The sequence below is a fragment of the Giraffa tippelskirchi genome, chromosome 7 (assembly GCF_054371585.1).
Source record: "Giraffa tippelskirchi isolate mGirTip1 chromosome 7, T2T-mGirTip1v1.2.pri, whole genome shotgun sequence".
Taxonomy (NCBI): Eukaryota; Metazoa; Chordata; class Mammalia; order Artiodactyla; family Giraffidae; genus Giraffa; species Giraffa tippelskirchi.
The window spans coordinates 128,406,634-128,421,489 of record NC_137281.1 but is presented as its reverse complement, the minus strand read 5'-3'; the positions used below and the strand labels follow the sequence as shown (position 1 = coordinate 128,421,489).

Below are 14,856 nucleotides of genomic sequence, written 5' to 3'. Positions count from 1 at the left end.
GGGATTAGTGTCCATGTAAGAGACAACTCAGAGCTTTCTTCTCTATGTGGGAGGAAAACAGTGAGGAGCTGCTAGCCAGGAAGAGGCTCCCATTGAGTAACTGAATCAGCTGGCATCTTGACCTCGGACTTCCTAATCTCCAGAACCGTTAAGAATTTCTCATTTGAGCCATCCAGTCTATGATCCTTTGTTACAGCAGCCCAAACTGACCTATAGTGGAATTGTGGAACTGCTTCAGGGAAAGCAGAGAGGAACTAAGCTGAACTTGCTTTGTGTCGTCTTCATTCCTGGAATCCCAGAGAATTAACACAAAAACCTGCCCCCATGAGAATATTCAGATACTGTAGGAACAAACTCGAGGAGGAGGACCAAGTTCTCTTCTGGTATTAGGATTCTATTGCACTGTCTTGTCTAAAGTGTGCTTATATTAACAGTTAGGATTCTACTTTGCTTTAGAGATCTGTTGCAAAGGGACTAGTGCGAACTTTTAATATGGTGATAAAAAAAAGAAACTGCTTGTGTCAGATAGTCAGACAAGAACGTGTTTGCCAAAGGAGTCATTTCATGATGGGAAAACCTCCTAGCCCTGCTCCATAGTGGTCTTATATTTCACTACCTATTTCACAGCTCCACTTTGAGTGGGTACTTTTAGGAGATGTGAGTTAAGACATCAAATGCAAATTAAAATTTTTTTTTTGGTCCAAAGCAAAAAGCAGAAATCCTTTTCGAAAATAGAATATACCACAAATTATTTCACTCATTTATAGCCCCACTCATACTGTTTCAAGAAATGCTGCCCTGTGAAAAGAGAACAGCAACTATATGCCAAGTTTAACAATGTGACTCTTAGCACAGGCACAGCAGTATCTTCTGTAGACGAAAGCAGGGGTGTGTGGCAGCAGGGGCAGATAGGGAAGTCTCCCTGATTTCATGTGCACAGATAACCTGGTTACAAAGAACAGGCCAGCCTTAAAGGGAGGAGAGAAGATCCTCACTAGGGACACTGCATTGCTGAAAGATGGGTTTGTGGAGGAGGCATTGTTCCCAGGCAGCCTTAGTGAATGCAGGTCACTTTGGGGGGGGAGAGGGCAGGCATGCGCGGGGGGGGGGGGGGCAGTCCTCAGGCTACTTTTCTCTTTATGACAACAAATTTGTAGTTAATTAGGCTCTGGACTTTTTCTGGGAAGCCCAGAATTGGGCCTAAAGATTAAAATAAGTGAAAAAACTGTGAAACCATGAAAATACATTAAAAAAAAAAAGTTTTCAGGTATAATACACAAAAGCAAACAAGTTTATCTTAAAAAATATCAAGTATCACATCCATAGACTATCCCTAATTATAGTTACGTCTTAAAGCAACATTTGTCTTTGTTTACAAATACAGCAGCAGGTGATAAAACCTAACATCTCCAACGGATTGCTTACAGTTTATAATACAAACAAATGTATATGTTGCAAATCACATTTTAGGCAGTTTAACTTAAAATGCATAGACAATTACATACATTAAATTTGTCATTATTAAATCAATGAAAAAAATTACAATATCAAGGAAAAAAATACAAAACCTTTATAGAGCACACATAAGTCAAGTTTACTTAATGGCAACAAATCAGGATCTGCTGATCAGTGGCAGGCAGTGAAAGTGCCTTTATCCAGGGGAAAACTGAAGAGGCAAAACATCCCGTTACTTTGTGTGCTTGAATAGTTACATCAACAAACGCTACAGTCTTGAAAAGCATTTTCTTACTTAAAAACAACAACAAAAAGGTATTCCATACTTTGTTCTTTAAATGCCCAAAGGCTAGTCCAAAACTTCCACCAGCAGGAATACTAAAATGTTTATCCAGGGAAACTAATACTCGGAGTACTCATCAAATCTGTAATGCCTCCCCCTACCTAGACTGTAAGCCTCTGAAGGGCATCCTCTTCATCTCTGTATCTCTGGCATCTGACAATAGCACCTGGATTACGGACATTTAAGTGTCTGCTGAATGAATGAAGTCTTCAGAGGCTTTCTATTGCCAAAAGCTTGCATGGCCATTTCTTTAATACCAATTACTTTCTTGGCAATTTTTGTTTTACTTGGCAGAATTCTGAAATTAAAAAGAACAGTGCCTGTCCTCAACACTAAATATTGCTCTATTAAGATAAAATTATAGTCTTCCCTGAAAGCCACCCACTACTTTCTATGCATAGTACAGTGGATCAGTGTGATCCATCTGAATTAAGCCTTATGCTTTTCAAAAACTTGAACACTTGAAGGTCTGTGCTTAGGTTTAATTTCCAAGGTTTATAAACCAGGCATTTTATAAATCTAGCACTAGATTATTCAGGGTGAGAAAGGAAGACACTGGCACGAATCTCTTAGAAGTAAGTATAGGCAGCTGACTGATGTGCAAGCTAGGTGCAGTATTTTAACTGAAACTCTTGAGTAGAGCTATGGTGATACACAGCAAGTTCCAAAAGTTGTACATCTGAGTACAATAGGTAGCACTAATAACTGTGAGGTAATAATACCAGGGGCAAAACAGACTTGTTTCCTAGAAAATATTCCAATATCCCATTGTAGCGGTGTGACAGACCACCCCCTTTCTTCTCTGCCCCTTTATTATCCTCTGTCCACGGAATTCTTCAGGCAGGAATAATGGAATGGGTAGCCATTCTCTTTTCCAGGGGATCTTCCTGACCCAGGGATGGAATCTGAGTCTCCTGAATTGCAGGCAGGTTCTTTACTGTCTGAGCCACCCTTATTATTCTCTACTGAAAACAGTAAGCAGTAAAACTGACAAAGGAAGGAGGCCCTTTAGTAATTAAAAAATGCACTTATTCCTGAATAATCAATATATTACTTTACAGAAAACAGGGCTATGCAGTCAGAGCTGTAAACAGCCATCTTCAAAAGCATTAGGCCGAGTCTAGTGAGACAAGTCAAGGCATTGTAAGCGCTCCTTTAAGGAGCCTTGATTTTTGAGGACTGTGTGTATGAATGAGGACCCAAGGTCTGTATTTGAATCTTTGTCACCTTTAGGCTCAACAATTAAAACCTAAGATCCTAACTCCAGACATACTATTCCTCAACACATCTCAACTATCTCCATCAAATTTATCTTAATATTTCTGCTCTGAAAGTCCAAATGCCAGCATATTTACTGCATACTCCCTTAAGGCCAAACATACTTTCTAACAAGCAGCCTGTTCCACAAACCAATCTCGGCCTAGCATAATTTGTTTTAAAAGCAACATTATTCCCTAGTAAAGACAAAAAAACCTTCTTAGATGCCTTCTTCCATTTCACCCTTGAAACAACTTCTGCTTTTCTTAACTCCATCCTGAACCTAAAAATACCTGCTGGCCCAGAGTACCCTTAAGAATTGAGATGTCCCCCCTCCAAGTGGAGAAATTTTATTTCCTTCGATTTTGATTCATTAAAAAAATTTTCCCAAGTATCAGTTGGAAAACCCTCGAAAAGCCAATTTTAAAATGGCAGTATCGTCTAGGGCACGCTGGGCAGTGTGGGTCGCAGCAGTTAATATAAAGGGTAGTAGTTCCAAATCTTGTATTCATGGCCCTTCAGATCCTTTAGCATAAGATTTTCTCTCATAATAATAAACAGATTCCACGGTTAGATTCCCAAACTTGCTACCTCTTCTTCTTGTAGTCAAACATTATCCTCTCTAGTGTTAAATATTTTATTTAAAGCCAGAGCTGTCAACTTATCCCAAGGTAGGACAACGAAGATAACCAAAAGGAGAGATCTTTGTTGCCATCTCACTTTTCCTATCATCCTTCCAAAATTAGCTAAATTATGATATTAACTGATAATTTAAGCTATGATACCTTCTAAGGCTACTGCCTTACAAATTGAAGGCTAGAACAGATTTCAAGAGTACTGTAGATAGCTGCCACTTGTCCCTGCAAAGAAGTGAAAGAAAAAGATTGTGCCACTATGAAAAAGCTAACATTCCCCAGTCTGAAAATACCTAAACAAATTAGTTTCAATTCTGAAAGCTTGAATCTATCATTTACATAAGGGAGGCCTAAATACTGAATGTTACTCTAGAAAGTTGACAATCTTGCTTTCTTAAAAGGAGGTAGCTAACAAACCATTAAACTGGCAGCATTTGGCATTCTTGACATTTTAACTATAAGAGAGAGAAAACCACCAAATATTTTCTTTCTAAGCAAAAGTAAGAGCTCCTGCATAAATCTCTCATATACTGGTCAAGAAAGTCACAAATACATTTTAGTAACCTAATGGATACATTCAAAATTTCAAAATGTTATTTGACAAGTAATATGGTCAGTTCTATCCCAAATCTAAAAATATGTGATTTAAAGATAAGGTGCCAAAAAGCTATTTTGAAGGCTACAAACAACACTTATTTTTAAGTAACACAGTCACACTACTTTAAACTCAACTGCAGAGATCTATACTTTATGATTATGCTCAGTGTTAAGAGAATAATTTTTGGGTGGCACTCATTCTTCTACCTATTTACCTGTCTTACTGTCAGCAAATACAGAACTGAACTGTTAACCATAAGCACTTTACAAATAGATCCAGGAAAACTATGCGAGACACAATGACATAGCTTAACCAGACTCTGAAAGACATTAACATATTTCCATCACACTTCTACAAAGGACAGTCATGTCTGTATGACTGAGGTTCTCTAAACATAACTTCTGTGTTTGTAATAGACCCCTAGAATGGGCCAGTTTTCAGTATCAGGGAGGAATTATGGGATGTGCCCCTTCTAAACAATTGAGGGAAAGGGGACTACAGGAAGGGCCCTGTAGAAGAGTGTTTTGTGGGAATGCACATTACTTGTTACTATGAAGTAGTTCCCAGGGTCTCCTCCCATTTGAGGTTCCAGACAAAGGAGGGAATTATTTCCTCCTTGAGCTCTTCCCAAAGCAATATGGACAGTTCAATCTATTCTAAAACAATACAAAGAGATCACCAATTCTCTAAGAATATAATTTACATTTACATGTCGGCCTGCATTAAAAAGAAACAAATTTCCACAAAGGGCGTATTTCAGAGCTGTATGACCCATCTGGCTAAAAATAAAACAAATCAGTGGAACTAAAAATGAAGGAAAAGTTTTTACTAAAAGCTCAAGGATAAAAATGAACTCAACATCTGACAGTAATCACCAACAGTTTTAAAATGTATATCCAAAATATAACCTCAGAAGGACCAGGTTTATTTATCCTGTAGAGAGAACAGCTCAAGATGTTGAGAAGAATCATTTGTTTAAATTATGACAATGTGATTGTTTTCAAAGTGTGTTTATTTAGGGGAAAAAGTGATTATATAAGTGTTTAGTTTCATAATTTAAACAAATTGAAAAATTTGTTTTAAACAAACTGTAGCAAAGAGCTATTCAATATACGTAATTACTTTAACTTTCCATAAAAACCAAATAAAAATCACATTTGAATGATTTCCATTTACATTTTTATCTGATTGTATCCATCAGATGTACTACACATCCAAGCACAAGAGGCAGACATCTTCTGAGAGGTGCAAGAGTTGTTCTTTCATGAATGCCCTCTAAGAATAGGGAAACAGCAATTTTTATATATGCATTCATGTGCATATATCTATGTACTTCAAAAAGCAAAGCGTCATCTCTTCATCCACTGTTAACTTAATGGTAAGACTGCAATAGAAAAAAGAAAAAGTAAACTTCTAGATTTTGTAAATGGAGTTTATTAACTCCTTGCTGTGACTTAAACTTATTGCTTAATAAATCCAAACAGCAAATCATCACTTATTCTGGCATACACTTTACTAAAATATTTAAAACCATATATATATATATATACATATATATATGGCAAAAAGTTACACTAATGAAAAGAAGTTTTAGGGACCCTTTATTAAGATTAATTGGTTGTGATTAATCTGGTTGGAGATCTAATTAGTCCTTTAAGAATGAACAGATTTTGTTTTCCCCTGTGGAGAATCTGACTTGGCTCAATTCATAGGGGAACAAGGTGCTTTTCTACTTGGTCATATGCCCAAGACAGGGTCCTCAACTACGCTGTCAACCCTACTCCAGCTTGGCTGACAGTAGAGCACACAGCATTACATATAATTGGCGATGCAGAAAGAGTGGTATAATCTTGAGCTCAGTACTGTGAAGGATCCAACAAAACCCTGGCTGAGAAACACGACAGCTGCATGAAAGATGGGCAACGTCACACATTCATGGCTCTGGATTCTCTAAAAATCTACCTCTATATCTAGCCAGACTGGCAGAAATGACTTTCATTGAACTTTGTGCTTTGGTTTGATGCTATTAAAACATTACTGAAAGAAGTTTAAAAAACTAAAAGTCCAATGAAACATATCTCTGAGTTCACTTCAAGGATGCTGTTGAGGATACTGCTTACTACATTACAAATTCTTTGAGGGATATTTGAGGAATTTTTGTATTTTTAATACCAGGAATACTTGTGCTTTCATCCTTTTAAACGCTTTATCTAAATTTATCTGAAGCTTGAAATTTACTCTTATTTTATATACATACCCCTTAAAAAAAAAAAAAGGTTTAAAAGCTTTCTAATTGTCCATCCAAAACTGGAGACAGTTTTTCAGCTTATGGGACTATTACTGCATGTTAATAACAAATTAAACACTCACATGGGGGCCACCAGGCATCGGTGGAGCACCAGAAGGTCCTGAAGGCACTTGAAAAGGATTATTGGGAGTGGGATAGAGTCCTGGTGTGGGATAGGATCCTGCAGGGGCAGGATACGGCGCTGGTGGTCCCCAGGCTCCTGGTGGCACAGTGCCCCATGGAACAGGTGGGGCCGCCCCTGGTGCCTGGGGAGGAGGAGGAGCGGGGTATGGCCCTGGAGATGGATATGGCATATTGGGGGTGGGATACTGCCCTCCCATTCCTGGTGCCCAGGGTCCAGAAGACATGGATCCCCATGGACCTAAAGGACCAGCTGCAGCTGGATCTGTGGGTGCACCATATGGTCTTGGAAGCTCAGGAAAGGGCATATTTGGTGTAGGATATGGCCCAGTGGGGCCAGGGCCTGGATAAGGACCCCCAGGTGGGGGGCACGAGGGTCCAGATGGAGGAAAGGGAGCCGGGGGTCCCGGAGGCGGTCCGGTGGGAGGCACGGAGGGGTACATCCCTGTTGGCGTTGGTCCAAAAGGCACGGGGGAGGGTGTTGCACTTGGCGGGAGTCCAGATGGCACAGCAGGTGGAGCACTTGGGTTATTCCAGGGGTTGGAACCTGGCCAGCCCTGAGGAGGTTGGCCAGGTTTTGTATTGCTCACAGCAGAGGTTTTGGCAGGGGAGTTTTCAGGTAGCGCATCTGCCAACTGGAATACAAAACAAGCATGTCTTATTGATCTTATTCACAGACAAGCAATGCCAAACAAGATTATCAACCCATGAAGGATGGTAAGCTATAAGGTCAGGAATTCTTCAAAAGCCAAGCTGTTCCGTTTAAAAACCACCTCATTTAATACAAAATTTAGGAGTTTCCTTGAATATCAGCTTTACAATGCAAATTCCTCAGAGAAGCTCAAGTTTTTCTAAATACAACTGATCAACATAGTGTGAACTGAATCCTGGCTTTACCTCAAACAAATGACATGCCCTCTCTGAGCTTTGGTTTCCTCATTTTCAAAACAACAGTTTAGGGTTAACCTGAGGCCTAAATGAGATAACTCACTCAATGCACTTAACACAGTGCCTGGCATATAATTATCAATAAATGTTGGCTATAATTAACACTATCAGGTTAAAAGTAAACAGAAGTAAGCCTTTAAAAAATTATACTTGACGATTCATAAAGAAATAAATACTACAGAATGCATTTTGGAATATTATAGCTAAATAAAGACAAATCATCTATCAAAATCACATGCTAAAAAAAACCCAAAAAAATGAAGAATCACAAAAAGCATTTCTTTTAAATTGGAAGACTTAGGGCCCACAGTTAGGACCATGTCTTTTTTCTAAGAGCCAAAAAACTTATGAAGAATAAATGCATCAACTTACCGAAAATTCATCAGACATTTTCCTAAAAACAAAACCAAAACAAAACAAAAAAAGAAGGAATATTTCAAAACCAGTTTATTATATTTTATATTCTTTAAGGAACTATGCATATATTATTTTCTTTAAATGGAATCTTCATAATTTATAAACTGACTTTGTTCATGTAGGAAAAATCTCCATAACAGTTCATACACCTTGATAAACTTCATCCCTTTTTACTGGCTGTGCAGCATATAAAAGTGATCCATAATTTAGTTTGTACTCTCAACTTGGTGGCTGTTTAGGCTGTTGCATTCTGAGTTTTTTAAAACAACAACACTGTGAACATCTCTAATCACCTATGTTTTTGAGTCTATTACCAGGAAAAAGCACTAGAAGTGAAATACACAGTCAACAGGTAAGATCATCTAAACTCCATCTCAAAAAGCCCATCCCAATTTACACTACCTTTTTAAAGCTCCTTGTCACCACTGGATGTTACTAAATTTATACATCATTTTCAATGACAGGTTAAAGGTTGGCATCTTATTTTAACTTGCATCTGATTATTAATTAAGTGGAAAGTAGAGTATTATTTAATACCCCATTTAGACTTCTTTTTCTGTGAATATGCTTGGACCACTTTCCTCAATTTTTATTAACTCAAGTATAATTAACTCTCAGCGAAATGCACAGATTAGTGCTCAGGTCAACAAGCTCTGACAATTGTATATGGCCCTGTAACCATCCAAGATATAGAACATTTCCCTTACTCCATAAAATTTACTCACGCTATTTCCCAATCAATTCCTCTGCCACTCAGCAATCACTTTTTTAGTTTTCGCTGGTTCCTTGATTTCATATAAACATAATAATACAGTATGTACTTTTTTGTGTTTGATCATTTTTACTAGTTAGTAGTACATCTTTTTTTTTTTAATGCTTTGTAAGACATTAAGGGTATTAGATGAGACAAAAAAATTCATCTACACTTTCTAACAGTATTTATACAGTTTAACTTGTTTAAAAATCTTCTGTTTTTCTTTCAAACAATAATTACTGAGTAATCTATCTTTTCTTAACTGACCCAACAAGCTACCTTTAACACATTCTACAGCTGCTATTGATAATACTGAAAATCTATCTACCATGCTAAGTGCTTTAGGTGCATAATCTCACAAATAGATGCAAATTCTATTACCACTCCCAGTTTACAGGTGGAGAAGAGGAAGCTTAGCACGTTAACTTGTTTCAAGTCACAGAGCTAGTGACAAACACTGAGATTCAAACCCAGGTATAGTCTGATTCCAAAACCACCAGGCCACAGAACCTCCATCATTTCCCAAAGGTACTGTGAACTCTTATTCTACTGATCCACAGTATAACATTCCATCTTATTAGGGCAGCTTTATACTTTTAAACAAATTTTATGACCTACTTGATGCGAAGAGCTGACTCATTGGAAAAGACCCTGATGCTGGGAAAGATTGAGGGCAGGAGAAGGGGACGACAGAGGATGAGATGGCTGGATGGCATCGCCGACTCGATGGACATGGGTTTGGGTGGACTCAGGGAGTTGGTGATGGACAGGGAGGCCTGGCGTGCTGCAGTTCATGGGGTCGCAAAGAGTCAGACACGACTGAGCGACTGAACTGAACTGATGACCTACTATTACTGTTTTTTCAGGTTTTCCTGAATATTGTCATGCTTATTTTTTCTAAGTCACTTTGTGAAACAAACAAAAAATCCCAACAGCACAATGATAAAACATAATTAAATTTACAGATTTAGGAGACATTTGATATATTTAAAATATAAAAATATTATCATTTGAGAAACGAGGTATATCATCCTGGTTCCCATCATTGTCATTTATTATCACTCAATAGTTTTAAAAATCAAGACTCCTATACATTTTTTGTGAGTTAGATTTCTAAATGATAAACTTTTTTTTCGTGGTTGTAAACTGGGTCTTCCATTATGTTTCCTAATTGGTTGGTTGTTCATATACGGAAAAGCCTTTTAAATTTTAGTGTATTACTTTTGTAAGCAGTGACATTACTGAATTATTTCTGAAAGTCTCTCAGTTGATTCTCTGGAATCTGCAGATAAAGAATTATGCCATTAGCGAAAAAGAATTTTACCTTCTCTTTGCAATGTTTATACCTTTTTTCTCTTTTGCATAAGCTAGAATTTAAACAACAATGAGATGTTAAATAAGGTAGTGCTCTCCTGGTAATGCTTATAATGTTTAAATATGATTCTCATTTTTAGTTTTGAGATTTTAAAAAATTACAGCAAGGAAGTTTCTATTTATGCTTATTTTTGCTAGATTTGGGCCCTTTTTTTTTTGCTAGCTTAAAAATAAAACAAAACACTGAATTTCTTCAGATTTTTTTGGCATCTAATGAGGTGATCTCAGTTTTTTTCTCTCCCCCACCAATACACAATATAGTTATATATATGTTGCTTAATACTGAGCCATTTACAGAGTTTTAATTCGTGTGGTATGGTTATTATGAGGAATGATAAAATGAACAGGAAGCCTGCTGTCACAACAGCTATAACCTTGCTCTTAAATTCATAAGATTAAAAAAACACATCATGAATGTATAGCAGATGTATTTATCCATTCGTTTCCATGTTAAGGTTTTATACTAAAAAGTAACATCACACAATAGTAGATTCTTAGGACTAACACTTGAAAGAAAGTTTATCGATGCGCAAGTTTAAAGTCTACCTAAGACTAACATTCTTTTCACACAGGGTGAGCCATTTCAAAACAGAGAGTGGTTCTGTATCAAAGTTCACATTAATTCTGGAGCAAAAAAACCTAACTAAGCAATCCATTCAATTTCACCTTGTCTTACAGTTCAGGTTTTTAGAACTACTCATTTCCTTCTTAGTTTTTGAAAAACTTGGTTAATTAATCATAGCATTACATTAAAATCTAACTCTGGCTTTCAAAAGTTTAAATTCAACATCAAATCCTGGAAGATAGAGGAAATAATAAAGCCTTGACCAAAGGGATTAGAAATAGAGGTCACTTCCTGTTTTACAGCATTGCACTGTAAAGCAAACTGTTCTCCATGCCCAAACAGTATTCATATTAATTGGAAACATTCCAATTTACTATTTGGGAAATACTTTCACCATAAAATGTTTAAAAAAATAGAGTTGGACATCAGTACTTCAATCTAAAGTACAATCCAATAGAGTGGACATCGAGTAGACTTGCAAAAAAAACACAAAAACAAAACCAACTAACCATTGGACTGCCAGGAAATCCCCCCAAACCCTAGATTTTCTGGGGGTGGGGGGGAACACAACTCCAAAACATATGGATTATGCTAATTAAGATGAGTCCAATGTAATCTTGAACTACAAAAAAAAAAAGTTTATAATCAAGGAAGACTTTAATTTTTCATTTTGGAAAAATCTAAAGCTATCACTTCCAAAAGTTTCCATTAACACTTTATGGCAATAAACATCATGTGTAAAATAATCATTGTATTTTCTGAAGAGCAATTTTAAAACAAGAGTACATAATTTCTTTCAACTAGCATGAGAAACATAAAGCATTTCTGTTAACACCTATGGCCTTTAGAATAAAAATAGTAATTCAATCACGGGGAAGTTTTAAAAAGTTGAACCCCATAAATTACCGGTGAGTATTGGACAAGGACTATTTCAAAGGGCCATTAAACTGTGGTAGGAGTCAAAAACAGTTCGGGACTACACAGTTATGAAACCTGGACTCCAAATCTTTTGTCTGAATCTTTTGACAAAGACAAGTTTTTAGCCAGAGACCATTTTTCCTCATCAGCAAAACAGTTACAATTCCTGACTGCTTCACAGATAAGTAAAATATCTAAAAATCTACAGTTATAAACAAGTAAGATATTTATTAAGAGTCACTAACGGAAATCAGGATTTTTGCATTGACTTGTTTAGTATGAGGAGAGGATACTGGTAATATATTGTACTGAAAATATAAATTTTGAATGAGCATTTTTATGTGATAGTTTCTAGTAATTGGCATTTATTAGATACACTCTCACATTTGGACAACTCAAGAAATTGGGGATCTGCATGTTTTTGAACATTTTAAATTACTTAAAAATATGTAATTAAAAAAAATAACTTTTCAACAAGCTCCTGTCAGTCCTATTTTCTACTCATACTTACTGAAATGTAAGTGCCTAGTACTGTGCTGGGCCTTGGGGAAATGAATAGTCTTACATGGAATAAACACTTAACGGCAGTTCACAGTCTGGTGGAGAACTACCATTTAAACAGTAGGCTACCTGGGGTACGTGCAGGGCACTATGGGAGCACCTTGAAGAGCTCCTAAAGGTATCAAGGAAAAGATTATCAAGGGAGGAATCCTGTCTTTGCAGTGTGGGAGAACAAAAAAGACCTGGGGTAGGTCCTAGGGAAAGCAGCAGTTTGTGCAAAAACTGGGGCGGGGGCGGGCAAGAGATCTGTGGGACGTATAAGCAGTTCAGATTGGCTGCAATGTAGAAAGGGGAGGAATATGAAAGCTTCAACCAGAGTCTCTAGACCCAAGTTTGACCGTCTCAGAGACAGCTCACCTCAATGAATCTGTTACTTCAACTATAATAATGGGCCCTTAAGGTCAGGACTAAATGGGACTGGTAAATCAAGTGCCTATAATAAAAGTGCCTAGAAAATAAATATATCATCTTCTCTTCCTCTGTGTACGGGCATATTGCATATGGTTAAAACAGTGCATGCCTGGGGAGGGGGGTCGGAGGGAAGTTCAAGAAGGAGGGGACATATGTATATACCTATGGCTAGTACAGGCTGATGTATGGCAAAAACCAACACAATATTGTAAAGCAATTATCCTTCAATTAAAAAAGCATTAAAAAAATAAAGGCGTGCACACCAAAAGTATTTCAAACTAGGTAATGCTGCAGTTCACTGGTGGGCTCTGGACAAGCCAGAGGTGAAAGTGGACAGCAGTATCCAATTCACAGATTTGCAGTGAGACTTACACAATAAACCTCCTGGTCACTGTCTGGCACATAGCAGAAACTCAACAGATGTCAGCTTTTACAAATTGCTTTGACAGATTCGTAAACTTTTATCTGCAGTTCTCAATTCAGAAACCTCTAGAAATGAAAGAAGTGTTCCCAAGTTTAACATAAAACTTACTTGGTGGCAAAACCTGACCTGAGGCTATTTACAGTTTCTATTAATTCCTACCTATAGCTGCACAAATATTAATGCTGGACTGGGGACGCTGCCCTGACTCCGCTGGTGTGATCTCTCATCTTTGCACCTTATCGTCTTTCTAAAATGTAAAGATAAAATTTTAAGATTTCTGAATTCCAAAACACACTGGTCCCGAGGATTTTAGTTAAGGGGCTGTCTCTGGGTCTCCGTTCCTCGTGGAGAGAGGAAAAGGGACATTCCAGTACACATAACTCAAGTTTCTGAAACAAACTAGCTTTGAATAGAAAGTTCAGAGACACTAGTATTGAGAAAAATTTCTATTCCTCCTGCCCAAAGAACACTATTCCTGAACAAAAAACTTCTGAAAGATTTCTGAAGGGTACCTTCGTCTATAATGGAGGGTTCGTTTTCAAAACAAACTCACAGCCACAAAGTGTACGAGCGTGTATTTCTTTAGTAGCAACTCTATAAAATTTTTTTTTTCTTCTGTCAGATGAGTATGCTTCCATGTTTCAACATTACAATCCCCATTTATCAAAAGCACTACTCTTGGTTTTCAGAAGAAAACGGTCCAAAGCCACCAGGCGCTCCTAAATCCTAAAATAAGGGAGCATTACAGAACTCAACGCTTCTCAGTTTGTCATGGATATTCATCTGAGTATCTGCTAGGAACTCCTCTAGAAAATGATGACCAAAAAAAAGAGAAAATGATGAGCAAAACCTCATATTGCGAATAATCTTAAACTAGCACCAAAGACTCCTGCAAGAATCTCTTTCAGCCTTCCTCTCCCTTTCAGCCTTCCTCTTCCTTTCATTAGCAATTAATGAGTGGGGGAGGGAGTCAGGGCCAAGGGGTGCGAGGCGGACAGCCCTTCAGAGCCCAGCGAACAAAAGGAGTCCGGGATTAACCGGAGCGAACCGGCCTCCGAGCGGGTCGCACCCGCCCGGGAAAGGGTGGGGGAGGGGCCAGGTCCGCTCCCCGCCCCGCCCCCCGAGCCAGGCCTGACGTCACCCGCCGAGAAACCCATCGGTACGACGTCACCCGCCCCCAAAGCCTTCTCCTTGGGGGGCGAGAGGGCTGACTGCCCACAGCCAAGAGGAAAACCACGGGCAGAGACTCTTAGCACCCGGCCCCCCTAAAGAGGCGTCTGAGGCACCTCCGTTACTGTCCCCGCGTCCCGCTTGGGCGGGCTCCCTCGCTCTCCTCCATGACCCCGCTAGCGCCGAGGCAGCCTCACCCGGCAAGATCCGAACTCGCAGCAAGATCTAGAAGCGGCGATGGGTCCGAGAGAACTGGGCGCTGAAGAACCGAGCGTAGTACAACCGACGGCAGCGGAGACGGAGACGGGGGCGGCAGCAGCACCAGCAGCGCGCGGCTCCTCCTGGCGCCGGAACAGGAAGCGCCGTGCTCGGAACGCGCTGCCCCCACCCGGCTCCGCCTCCCCTCTGGTCGGCGGGGCCCGGCCGCGCGCGCCCTCCACAGGGCCCCGGGGGCACTGCGGCCAGCCCGTGCGCGGCTGCTCGGCTGTTGTTCTCTCGGTGGGCGGGAGGAAAGCTCCCTGGTTTCCCGGAGTTCTGAGCAGTCTAGAGGAAACGCCAGTGGCTGGTTGCGTTCTGGGCAGCCTGGCGGAAATTGCCA

The 14,856-nt window shown here is 39.1% G+C and overlaps 1 protein-coding gene across 1 annotated transcript; it reads right to left on the bottom strand.

Annotated features, from left to right (window-relative positions):
* Positions 1-1,270: 1,270 nt before the first annotated feature.
* MAPK1IP1L (mitogen-activated protein kinase 1 interacting protein 1 like) lies at positions 1,271-14,601 on the bottom strand. Its single transcript, XM_081509459.1, has 4 exons — positions 14,456-14,601; positions 8,037-8,058; positions 6,659-7,351; positions 1,271-5,672 (listed from the first exon to the last, which is right to left on the bottom strand). Exons 2-4 carry the CDS (start codon positions 8,052-8,054, stop codon positions 5,661-5,663), a joined length of 723 nt encoding a protein of 240 aa, XP_081365585.1. The 5' UTR covers positions 8,055-8,058; positions 14,456-14,601; the 3' UTR covers positions 1,271-5,660.
* Between the last annotated feature and the right edge of the window lie 255 nt (positions 14,602-14,856).